Below are 13,910 nucleotides of genomic sequence, written 5' to 3'. Positions count from 1 at the left end.
AAGCACACAACCACGCAATCCAATCGTCGACGGTGGGCTCCCCCCACTTAACTTTAAGCTACAATTAGATAAATCTAGAACCTGCAAGGATTCCTCCTTCTCAATTACCAATATCTCGCACCTTTACCCCACCAAATTTCTCGAAATATTTTGCTAAACGTTTCATGAACATTCCGAATCATCGGCCACAATCACATATTCGAGCTCTTACCAGGTAGCAAGTAGAATTCTTCGTACAAGCTTCATCAAACTCACGCATCTGCTGACCTGCTCATAGGAGATATCCCACCTGTGGAATTTCCATACCGATATCTTCCAACGATGCTGCACTGGGCACAACTACCACGAAATCAGTAAACCCTCCGAAGCCCATTCTCGTCCGCCAACTGTAAAAGTCAGTTCATTCCTCATAGTCATCAACTGAAAGTCCGACAATACATTCCAAACTCGAAGTCACGTTTCACACCTCTTCATTTTCAGCAAACTTCCCTCTACCACAATCAAGCTTCCTCTGTCCAGCAGCCACCATCCCAAATGAAATGCATAGGTTCAGTCATAATCCACCATGATTCCCAAATCGCTCTAAACTTTCCTCAAGGTAAGTGGATTTCCTACCACAGAATCTATATTCTACTCTACTAATCCCACTTCGGTCAAACCACCTCCCTTAAGCAATTTCTTGACATCTGCTTTTCATACTCGACCTGCTAGCAATTCCACCACCGCGTGACACCTCCCGCCATGTCCTTCCTCATCCTTCGCTGCCCCAATGTTGCCTCAAATCAAAATCCTTCTCTGTAGCACCTAAACTAATAAATTGTTACCAACTCTAAGCCTCTTCCAAGATCATCTTTCTCAAGCCATCAACTTTAGAAACATCGATTCGGTTCTAAAACTACTATACACCGCCATCTCTGACAACCGCTCCCCAGACACTATTTCACCACACCCTGCCCCGAAGACAAATCAAGAAGATCATAACACATGAGATGCTTAATGCGTTCAATCAAGGAGGACGATACCACATCACAATTGAGAATTCCACTATGCTTGAAAATATCAAGTCTCGTTACTCCATCAACCAAAGCCTGAACATCCATAGTCCGATTGCCTTTACTTCGCTGGAGTAAAATGCCGAACCTCTAAACCATGCATTGAGAAATCCTTCTTTCGAGTCATTTACTACCTGGACACATAAACAAATACCCTACCATTACACCAACACTGTGCGATAACAATGCATGAACATCATAATAATTTATGCATAGGCTCGAAACCATAGGAAATATAGATACTGGGCTGAAACGACAGTACACTCTTCCGCAAGGTGACGATAATAGCCTGCCCGAATACGCAGGGATAAACATCCTGCACCATATCTACAGTACCACTACAATGTTCACTATAAAATAATTTGGAATTAGCTACGAACGACGTCGCTAATCTGTCCCTAAAACGCTCGTAGCAAACAGGATTTCTTGATAATCCGTTGCTAAATGAGATTAGCGACAGATTTTTCTATTTAGCTATAAAATTTGTCCGTTGCTAAAACCTATTTTTTTAGTAGAGAACTCCTCGATACCCAATTGATAACAAGCACCCCACGTCACGTAAGATTGAAAAGGAAGCAAATAAAGGTACAAGCCGCAAAAGAAATCAAATCGCACGATGAGGAATCAAGAAGGGAAGTGCTCCTAACATCATTGTAGCCTCTTGAAGATAAGTACATACGTCTCCGTACCGATCCGCAAGACTCTACTAGACTTGCTCATGACTCGTGAGACCCAAGTAAACCTAGAGCTCTGATACCAAGCTGTCACGACCCAAAATCCACTATAGGTCATGATGACGCCTAACGCCGTCGTCATGCAAGCCAACGATAATTGATCAATTTAATTGATTATTTTATTACTTTCGAAATCATAAGTATTAATAAGAAAGAAATTTACACTTTTAAATCCATGGGAATGTACAAAATTTGTAGTTTGTAAGAGAAATGGAAGGCGATGATAATATACAGAACCGTAAGCATCAACAAGTATATTCCAAAACTCAATGTCACAAGTGCATGAGAATTTACTAAGGAGTACAATAATAATACAATATCTATCTAAAATGTAAATGAGACAAGATAAAATGAATAGTATGATGGAGACTCTGTGGACTGCGATGCGTAGTCTGGAATGCATCCCATATAAAGTCTCCTCAACAACTGTGCCTACGCGCCAAGATGATCACCAAATAAACCTGTCAGATCAAGCACATTTAGTGCAGAAGTGCAGCATGAGTACGTAAATCAACGCGTACCCAGTAAGTATCGGGCCTAACCCCGGAGAAGTAGTGACGAAGGGTCGATATTGACATTTACTAGTGGTCCAATAAATCAATATGGTAAATCATAAACAGATAAGAAGTATAATAGTAGTAATGAGGTAAATCTATAACTAACGCAATCTTCTAATAATTTCTTTAAATGATATCAATCTCTCATCTCGTATTCTATCTCAACAACTCAGAAAATATCCAGTATCAATATCAAATGAATGAGACATACCATATAAAAATGTAAGGCATGAGTAGAAGGAAAAATCTTGTGAATATTCGGACTGCTAGCGATGTAACGCATGATTATGCCGAGGTCGTACGGCCAGATCTCAGAAGGAATATAATATTGCCGAGGCGAACGGCCCGATCCCATCATAACATGTACACTGCCGAGGGTCGAGCGGCACGAACTATAGATGCATTTGTTATACTACCGAGGCGTTCAGCCAGCTCTACAAGAAAAGAAAGGAATTATCGAATTACGAGACACGGGCTTACGATAAAATATATGTTCACAAGGTGAGTATAACCTTTACCATTTCTCAAATAACTTGCCAACAACTCAAGGTAATAAGGCTCGTCCTAATATATATGTATATATTTCAAAATCAAGTTCAATTACAATTTCAATTAATTAAGCCAGCAGAATGAGTTCAAATATTTCAAATATTACATGGTAAAGTCCTAAGTCTACCCGGACATAAACATGCTTTAGCTACGTACGGACTCTTGTCACCTCGTGCGTACGTAGCACCCACAACTAGTAGCATATAACCGGTTAGACATAAGACTTACCTTGCTCTGAAGTTCCATAACCGGCTCTAACGCCTCTCTAACACCTCAACTCAAAGCCAAACATCCCGAAACTAGTCAAACAACGTGTACATCAATCAAAATATACTCCAATGCTTACAATTTAACAATTTATAACAATTTCCAACTCCGTTCGAAACGTCAATAAAGTCAATCCTCGGGCCCACGTGCCCAGATTTCGAAATTGTTTAAAGATAAACTTTACCCATAATATCACTAACTCAAATATATAATTTATTCCTAATTTCATGTCCTATTTTGTGATAAAAATCCAAAAATATCAATTTCTAGGTTTCTCTCAAAATCACACAATTTCTACTATTTTTCATGTTTAAATGCACATATAATCCATGTATTTCACTAATATTATGTGGGAATTACTTACCTTGCAATGGTTGATGAAAATCTCCCCTTGAAGCTCTCCAAAAATCGCCCAAGCCAAGAGAGAATGAAAGAAAGTGGGCCAAATCCCGTATAAAAATAAAGTCTGCCCAACGCTACCTTGCATATCTGGTCCCCTGGTCGCTTCTGCGGCTTCAATCTCGCACATGCGAGAACCCAGGCCAGCTAGACGGCCGCATCTGCGGTGCTTGTGGCGCATCTGCGCCCTCTCTTCTGCGCTGCCTCCCTCCGCAGGTGCGGTTCCGCCGCTTCTGCGGCGTCGAATTTGCGGCCCTTTTCTACAGGTGCGATTGCACTAGTACTCAAGCCCTTCAGCAATACAACAAAGCTCCAAAGTGATCTGCAACTCGTCTGAAACACACCCGAGGCCCCCGGGACTCCATCCGAACTTACCAACAAGTTTCATAACATAACACGGACCTGCTCGAGGCCTCAAATCACATCAAACATCATCAAAACTATAAATTGACGATCGAAACCTTTATTTATGCTTTCAAACTTCGACGAACGCATCTGATTCATACTTAAACATTCCGGAATGACGCCAAACTTTACGTATAAGTCACAAATCACTACACGAATCTATTCCAAGGCTCGAAATCCCAAACGGACATCGATAACATCCAAGTCCACCTCAAACCAAACTTAGGAAATTCTAAAACTTTCAAAATGTCAACTTTCCACAATAAGCGCCGAAATGCTCCCGGGTGACCCGATACTCAACCCGAACATACGCCCAAGTCCGAAATCATCATACGAATCTATTGGAACCTTCAAATCCCGATTCCGAGGTTGTTACTCAAAAGTCAAACCTTAGTTAATTCTTCCAACTTAAAGCTTTCGAAATTAGAATTTTCCATTTGAATCAACTCTGAACTTTCCGAAATTCAATTCCGACTACACGTACAATTTGTAATACATGAAGTGAAGCTACTCAAAGTCTCAAACCGCCGAACGACATGCTAGAGCTCAAAACGACTAGCCGGGTCATTACAAGTATTCTTCTGTACTACGATGAGAATTTCATCCCTCAATCTTGTCAACAATGGATGGTCTGGCACGGGTGTTCTATTCAACTAAAATTCATTGCAGTCTTGGACATTCATATTTTAGTTTTTTCTTGTCTGAAAAGCACGGCCATAGTTGTTTCTTCTGTTTCAATTTATGTGACATAGTTTAAATTGACACAAGTTTAAGAAATAAATAAATATTTTTAAAATTTATGGTCTTAAATATATCATAATATTAAAGTGTCTATTAAGCATGCTATCAGATTTGTCTCGTTATAAAAAGCTCTTCATTAAGAAAAAAATAAAAAATGTAAAGTTAATTGTTTTCAAATACAAAATATGTCATTTTTTAAAAAGAATAATAAGAAAATAGTGTCAAGTAAATTGAAACGGATGAAAAAGTTAATTTTTACTTCACTAGTCCCCACAAAGAAAAAAGAAACAAATTCATGTATCCTCACATATTAATAATTAATTCTTCTACCACAGTTTCACTTTGCCACACTAGTGTAATTAAAAGCGGAATGAACTTATTCATCTAAAGTTGTAATCTTTTCTCCCCACAAGTACAAGGTTAATCAAATGGCGATGGTCACCACAAAAAATTCATATTTCCCCATCAATAACATGGTATAGTTATTTTTCTAGACGCCCTTCTGTTTTCTACCTGCATGATACTTTTTTCATGCTGCATATCATCAAGTATAATTACAATAATCCACATTTCTACGTTTTCTATCCACTATTTTTCATAAACACAGAGGTATTAGACACACTCCAAATCTGCTTATAATCTGCAGAAAGAATGTTGGAGTGGTTTATTTCAAACCCAAAAAAATGTATAAGTAACTAACAAGCCCATAATTGCAAATTGGGAAGACTATTTACTACTTAAAAGACTAAAATATTCCAAAATACAGAGGACATATTATACTAATTCGTTCTTCATGAATTAGAAAAATGAAAGATGATGAACAGAATACTAAGTTAGTTACTCCTACTAGCTAATATGTAAATCTAAAAGACATCATATTTGTACACACATGATTCTGAGAAAAAAACCTGGGGCAATATTCTCAAAAGAAGATATGACGCCTTCAATTCAAATCAGAGAATAACATGCATTAGGACAGAAAAATTGGATAAAAAGGAAAATTAAAGTACATAATGTTTTTCCCACAGTTACTGCATATAAGTAGACATTATTAACAATAATAGAGAACACTTTGATGCATCTTGTGTGAATGCTCTTAAATGTTGTTTAATTTTGTTATCTTTTGGCACATAATTAGATTTGACTTAATAGACCCGCCCGCAGGCAATGCATTTAATCAAACTTGATCAAATCAAAAGCTATTCCATATAGTATCTCCTATTGCATACAAGTCACATCTCTCCCATATGCAAAAGATCATTTAAAATACCATCGACATAACATGGCAACAGAAAAAGGTATTGCTACTTATTGCATTGCTGGTACAAGATATATAGTGAAAGAAAGGGTAAAATTACGATGATTTACATTTGTACATTTTCCAAACAAAGAAGTAACCTCTTTCCTTTAGTATGTTAAAAAGAATTAAAATGACACATTTTCTGTATTCAAAAACTTCTTAAACTTTAAATATCATGACAAGTTTTAGACCATTAGTTCTAGAGATATACATGGCAAAAGCATTTATTTCTTTCTTAAACTCTTGATCATGTTCAGTCAAAACCCTTATATTCAGTCAAATACTACCATATAAAATAAAAAAAAACGTGTAACAAACAATACATGTAAACAATTCAACTCTGCATCCGTATTTCTACTAAAAATCAGACATAACGCCCTCATTTTTCTCCCGTTAATTTTTCCTATCTCGTGCTCCTATTCTTCCTGGAATCTCTTCGAATCATCAACGTGTGTCATTGTTCTAAACTACTACTTCATCCGTTTCAATTTATATGAACCTATTTGATTGGCATGGAGTTCAAGAAAAAATAAAGATTTTTGCAATTTGTGGTCCTAAACAAGTCAAAATGGGGCCTAGAATATTTGTGTGATTATAAAAGCTTCTCATTAATGGTAGAATTGTAAATTTAAGCAAAATTATTTCCAAATTTAGAAAGGGGTCATTCTTTTTGGAACGGACCAAAAAAGAAATAAGTTCATATAAACTGAAATGGAGGGAGTACTATATAGTATTACCTAGAAAGAGACGAATGTAGTGCTTTAGTTATGGGTTCACATAAATTCAGTAATTGTCTCAAATTCAATACATGTGCTAACATAATAGAATTTGAACCCATTAAATCAAATGATTTGTGGTGAATATGAACACAAACCCATAACATTCATATTCTTGAGCCGCCTCTAACTAAAAACTAACATAGCTGTGTCACATTAATACAGTAAAAAAGTCAATGTCAATTCGGTCATGAGACTTTTTTTTTTTTATCTAGGAGATCTTGGAGGTGGAAAGAATTGCGTACCAGTTGACATGAAAGTACTAAGGGAAGCTGGAAATAAAGAAGGGTCAAGAAAATTTGAGGCTTCCGCTGCCGCTGCAGCACCGCCGCTTGCGATGGCTGTGGCAGCGGAGTTATGGTGGTGTGGAACGCCAGCACTACCACTTCCACCACCGGAAGAAGTATCACCGGCTGCAGCCATATTATTATACTGACTTTCAGGACCTTGATCATATAGAATTCCTTTGAACACGTGGCCCCCAATATTCACAGCGGCCTGATATGCTAACTGATCCTCAGCGTCCACAATTGAGCTCATTTGGATGCAATGAAATACGGCAGCTGAACTTACTTTTGCTGGAAATTTTCCCACTTCTAACCCTATAAACATCAAACACGCTACATTTAAATACTCGCAATAAGAGATTATGTTCCACGTAAAACATATTTACAAAATTAGATCATTGAAAAAATCATCACAAGTAAATTTTTATCGCCAGCATTAATTAATAGTAACTTGATAAAAATAGTACAACCTGCATGTACAATTTATATAAGGGGATTTAAAAGTATCACACCTAAGATTTTGAACTTGTGACCAAAAATAATTTTTGAACCCTCTTTTTGCCACTGCACTAACAATTTTCCATATGTCAAGATAATTCAACAGCTTATATATAACAAAAAGAAATAGTTTCTGACCATTTAGACGGTATGATTTTCAATGAAGGGTTTTCTTCAAGCTAGCTCTGCCACTAAATGTAACATACTAGTATCAGTGTAAACAATTAAATCTAATATTAATCAACAATTGATACAGCGAATTATCATACATAAATTGGAGGGTTCGAAATAAATTTGTGCAGGTCTAGAGAAAAGAGAGTGTGCATACATAGATACCAATGCAACGAGAGAGAAATGGGGAGAAGGGAGATATATAATAGCGTATTCTTTGTCAATCTTTTGTCGGGAAAACCCCCCCAAAAAAAGAATGTGATGAGAAAAGAATGACAACGAGCTAGAAGAAGGAAAAGCTGACGATTTTACTAATGCATTGTAGCGTTTCTCTAGACTTTCATCAAACTCTATGGTTATGGGCTTTTCTTTCTAGACTTACTTTATATAGAATTCTTTTAGGCAAGCAACCTTAGCTCCTTTACATGATGAATCTCGAGACTCTATGTGTTTATACAAACAAAGGAAGAAAGATACTCCCTCAATTCGAATTCATAGGAACGTGTTTGATAGGAGGGGATGCTCTAATGGTAAGCAATCTCCACTTCCAACTAAGAGGTTGTGAGTTCGAGTCACCCCAAGAGCAAGGTGGGGAGTTCTTGGAGGGAAGGATGCCGAGGGTCTATTGGAAACAGTCTCTCTACCTCATGGTAGGGGTAAGATCCCAAACCCCACTAGTGGGTTATACTGGGTTGTTATTGTTGTTTTGTTGTGTTTGACAGGACATAAAATTTATGAAGAAAAAGAAAAGACTAAAATATGTTATAAATATTTCTGTGATATAAATCTATCTCATTAACAAAATTTAGAAATATAATTAAGTTACAAGTATTTTGAAAATATTGAAACAAATGTCATTCTTTTGAAACAAATTTAAAAACAATATTGTGTTACATGAATTAAAAAAGAGGGAATAGGAACTTTACCATTAGTATTTGAAGGTAAAGGAGCACAAACAAGAGCGGAAGCACTTGGATCCTCTCTTTTCCTTTTAGGTTTATAATTATTATTATGATCTAAGTGCAACTGATCATGTCGTTCCTGTTGCTGCAAAGCAGAAAGTTGTTGTTGCCTTTCTCTCCGTTTAGCGGCTGGAACCCAAGTGCTTTTAACATGAGTTTGGCACTGTAACCCTCTACTCTTGCAGCAAGTCCTACATCTCATGTGTTGACAATCTTTCTTAGCTTGGTTCCCACAATCTTGGCAGCTAATTCCACCTCCTCCACTCCTCATCATCACAAACCCCGATCTTGATGCCTCATGATCACCTGCAATAAACAGATGCGGCCTTTCTGAATCTAATATTTTCGACATAAAATGATACAGTATCTCTTACCAGGTTTAACTTAACCTAATACTTATTTTTCACATAGAGCAAGTCATAGCTACATTTTTTGCAAAAAACGGATGCGGCCTTTGAGAAATGGATTCAAATGAATCTAATATTTTCGACATAAATGATGCACCACGTGCAACTAAAATCTAATACTTAATTTTTACACAGAGCAAGTCAGAGCTAAATTTTTTTATTAAGGAGTATAAAAATATAAAAAAATAAACGCAAAGAATTCAACATATAATTAAAAACAAAAAGTTAATCTATCTATATTGTGTAATTTTCCAGTAACCAGAAGAGTAGGGAGCAAGATATATAAGTAAAAAAATATCAGTAAAATTTCATGAGTAAAAAAACCTAAAATTTTAACCTCAAAATTGATAAAGTGCAATGATTCTGTAATGATAGCATAAATTTTGAACCCATCAAATTTAAATTATAGATTTGGCTCTATGAGGAATATGAATATACATATGAATAATATAAGTTCAACTACTAATAAATTTCAAAAAGAATTTTTAAAGTATGGATACTTCACAAATAGAATATTTCGTCAAGTGTAAATTCTTGATCCGCCGCTGTTGATCACCTGCAAATATGTCAAAGCCACTTTGGTTGGGCCCTACACCTAATCCAACAGCAGTGGAATAAAGATCTTGCAAAGGATAAATTGGGTGACGAAACTGTTGTTGTTGTTGTTGTTCGGATTGATGCTGAGGAGTTGTACTTTGCCATAGCTCGAAGCCTTTGTAAGTGGGCATTTCTTGATTATGATCATTTCTGTACAAGAACCAACTCTCTGCACTGATTTCTGTGGGTACTGGGTTAACGGTACGGTGGTGACTGCTGCTAATTTCTTGCTGTTGATCTTGGCTGCTACTTCCTCTTCCGTCTAGTGAAAAGAAATTAGCCATTTTGCCACCTTTAATCCTTTTTCCTCGTAGTTCAATTGTGACTCATGACAATCCATAACAGAAATGCACGATCACTTTCCTTGATTATAACCCAACAATGATGTTTGTACCCCTTAGATTTCTGTGAGATTTTCTTCATTAGAAAATGTCTTTATAAAATTAGAAATGAAAAAGTAAAAGTTCTTGTCTGCACTACTATATATTAGCGTGTAAAAGTGATGAATAAATTTAGAGGCTGGAAAATAAAAGGGAGGAGCATTTAGTAGCTGCAACTTTTGTGAAGATAATTAAAAAGGTTTAGCTCTTTCTAATTTCTTGGAGAGACAAAGTAATGAAGAATTTTGGGGATAGAGATTAATCGAAGAAGAAGTGAGGAAGGGACCTTTATTTTCCTTATGTTTCTATGTTGTGGCTTGTGTTGGAAACATTAAAATAAAGGTAGAGTTATATTACAGCTCTGCAAACGCCGCCATGGCCCAAAAAAAAAAAAACATCATAAGTCTTTACTCTCTACTACTACGGTGACACTAACTCAAGTCTTACATGCAATAAATTAATGCAAAATTTATAATATAAAAATTAAATTAATAATGTAAGAATGAGCAATACAATAAATATAATGTAAAAATTTGTAATGCAATATTTATAGAGTGAGTTATTTTTTGTTTGATATTTTCAAGGTAAACAAAGAAATAAATTTAAAGAATGCGAGAGCATTTTTGTTATTTTTTTTTTATCCATGTATTACTAATTCGATATTCTTATTTCACATAAGGTATTATTTTCTGCGGGAAACAAAAGGTATAACCAAATTGTTTTATATAGTTATACAGAATAGTTGAATGTGGTGATTAAATCACTCCTTCGACCAACCAAACGGGCTCTAAGTACTAAGCCGACTTAATCAAAATTCTGTATAACCTATCAGCTTTGTCTAAGTTATATGCACTTGCCATGAAAAAAGAAAAATAATTACCGCAATCAGAGCGAGCATTTGTTTGGAACGACTGAAAAGCTGAGCTTCTAATGGATGTTGTTTCATATTTATAATTTACTTTCATTTTTTATCTGTTAAGAAAAAGTATAAGTTTTCTATATTTCTATTTGCTAAGCAGGGGCGGCCCAATAGTAAAGCAACTCAAGCAATTGCTTAGGCCCCACATCCGTGGGGCCCCAAAATTTCTAATATTAAATAGTTATATATGATAATTGTTTTCTTAAAAATATTTAGTTTATCAAAGAAAAAAACATATTTTTTTCATGAAAAATAATAATTTGGGACCGCTAGAGATATTGGGGTGAAAATAGCACGGGTTAGTCAGTTTTCGGACTAATAATTGAAAAATAGCCAACGTTTGCAAAGTCATTAAAAAATAGCCATTATTTTGCTACAACACCTTTCATTTCAGCAGATGAGAGGCCAGTAGCTTTGTATATTCAGTCCTTGGCTAACAGACTTGTGAGGCAAGATATTTCAAAGCCCAGCCGAGTTCTTGCATGTGTTGTAGCCCAGTCTTCATTATTTGAGCAGATCAAGGCTCGCCAATATGATGATCCATACTTAATGGTTCTTCGAGAAACGGTACTACGGGGTGGTGCCAAGGAAGTTACTATTGGCATGGATGGTGTTCTGCGACTCCAAGATCGTCGATGTGTTCCTAATATGGATGGACTGAGGAAACAGATCCTAGAGGAGGCACACAGTTCTCAGTATTCTATTCATCCTGGCGCTACAAAGATGTATCATGACCTGAGGTAGCATTATTGGTGGCGACGAATGAAAAAGAACATAGTTGAGTATGTAGCTAGGTGTCTAAATTGCCAGCAAGTTAAATATGAGCACCAGAGGCCAGGTGGCCTACTTCAGTAGATGATTATACCAGAGTGGAAATGGGAACGCAATACTATGGACTTTCTAGTTGGGTTGCCGCGGACCTTGCAGAAGTTTGATGCAATTTGGGTCATTGTCAATAGGTTGACCAAGTTGGCACACTTTATTCTTGTTGTGACTACGTATACTTCAGAGAGGTTGGCCCAGATATATATATTCAGGAGATAGTTCAGTTGCACAGTATGCCAATTTCTATCATATCAGATAGAGGCCCTTAGTTTACTTCACATTTCCGGAGAGCAGTACATAGTGAATTGGGGACCCATGTAGAGCTCAACACAACCTTTCATCCGCAGAACGACGGGTAGTCAGAGCGGACAATTCAGATTTTGGAGGATATGTTCAGGGCATGCGTGATTGACTTTGGAGGCAGTGGGATCGTTTCTTGCCTTTGGACGAGTTTGCTTATAATAACAGTTACTAATCCAGCATCGAGATGACTCCATTTGAGGCTTTATATGGTCGGCAATGTCGTTCGCCCATCGGATAGTTTGAGCCTGGTGAGGCTAAGTTATATGGTACTGATTTGGTGAAGGATGCCTTGGAAAAGGTAAAGTTGATTCAGGAGTGACTTCGTACAACACAGTCCAGACAGAAGAGTTACGCAGATCAAAAAGCGCGTGACTTATCTTTTATGGTAGGTGAAAAAGTTCTCTTGAAAGTTTCACCGATGAAGGGAATCATTAAATTTGGAAAAAGGGAAAGTTGAGCCCAAGGTTTATAGGCACATTTGAGGTGTTGAGACGAGTCGGGGAGGTTGCTTACAAGCTTGCTTTGCCTCCCAGTCTATCAGGACTTCATCCAGTTTTCCACGTATCTATGCACCGTAAGTATCATGCCGACATGTCACATGTATTAGACTTCATCATAGTTCAACTAGATAATAGCTTGGGTTATGAAGAGGAGCTATTTGCCATTGTTGATAAATAGGTTCGCGAGTTGAGGTCCAAGAGGATTTCTGCAGTAAAAGTCCAATTGAGGGGCCAACCAGTTGAGGAAGCGACTTGGGAGGCCGAGGAAAACATGCGGAGCAGATATCCACACTTATTCAGCACTCCAGGTATAATTCTAAACCCGTTCGAGGACGAACGTTTGTTTAAGAAGTGGAGAATGTAATGACCCAACTGGTCATTTTGACTTTCAGAACCTCGTTCCCCTAATTAAAACTCCCCGTATGTGCTTTTATTAATTTATGACTTGCGGGGATGTTTGGTTCAGAATTTGGAAGTGATTGGGTTGAAATCAGAACAATTGGTTCCTTAGTTTGACTTTAAGAGGCCAACTTTGACTTCGGTTAACATTTTGAGAAAATGACCCTAGAATCAAGATTTGACGGTTCCAATAGGTTCGTATGATGATTTCGGACTTGGGCATATGTTCGAATCGGGTTTTGGATAACCCCGAGAGCGTTTTAGCACTTAATAGTGAAAATTAACTATTTGAAGGTTTAAAGTTCTTTAAATTTGGTTTGGGTAGGTTTTGGAGTAATCGAGGTCCTTTTGAAATCCAGAGTTTGGGAATAGTTCTGTATGGTGATTTACGACTTGCACGTAAAATTTGGTGTCATTCCGAGTAGTATAAGTATGTTTCGGCGCGTTCGCAGTAAGTTTGAAGAATTTGAAATTTCTAAGTTGAATCAATTTGGTTTGAGGTATGATTCTTAGTTTTGATGTTGTTTTACAAGTTCCGAGAGTTCGAACGAGTCCGTTTTATGATTTCAAACGTGTTGGTATGTTCAGGCGGGACCCCGAGCGTTAATCGGACGAGGCTAAGACTAAGTTGGAAATTGAGAGCCAAAACTGAAGCTCCCCAGTTCTGTCAGAACCGCAGACACGGAAAACGATCCGCACCTACGAAAGAGAGAAGCGCAGGTGCGGAGAAGGTGCTTGTGTGACTTACAAGTCGCAGAAGCGGACTCGCAGATTCGAGCCGCTGACCGCAGAAGCGAAGGGCCGACATAGTGTGGAAAACTTTATTTACGATACCTTTTCCGCAGATGCGGAGCTGTAGACGCGACTAGCTAGTCGCAAATG

General features: G+C 37.3%; 1 protein-coding gene across 1 annotated transcript; it reads right to left on the bottom strand.

Annotated features, from left to right (window-relative positions):
* Positions 1-5,063: 5,063 nt before the first annotated feature.
* Positions 5,064-10,406, bottom strand: LOC107818078 (protein EXPRESSION OF TERPENOIDS 1). Its single transcript, XM_016644008.2, has 4 exons — positions 9,662-10,406; positions 8,663-9,004; positions 6,729-7,382; positions 5,064-6,477 (listed from the first exon to the last, which is right to left on the bottom strand). The coding sequence occupies exons 1-3, from the start codon at positions 9,984-9,986 to the stop codon at positions 6,988-6,990; spliced, it is 1,062 nt and encodes a 353-aa protein (XP_016499494.2). The 5' UTR covers positions 9,987-10,406; the 3' UTR covers positions 5,064-6,477; positions 6,729-6,987.
* Between the last annotated feature and the right edge of the window lie 3,504 nt (positions 10,407-13,910).

Source organism: Nicotiana tabacum, chromosome 17, assembly GCF_000715075.1.
Source record: "Nicotiana tabacum cultivar K326 chromosome 17, ASM71507v2, whole genome shotgun sequence".
NCBI classification, from domain to species: Eukaryota; Viridiplantae; Streptophyta; class Magnoliopsida; order Solanales; family Solanaceae; genus Nicotiana; species Nicotiana tabacum.
Note: the sequence above shows the minus strand (reverse complement) of the source record. Positions and strands in the feature narration are given on the sequence as shown.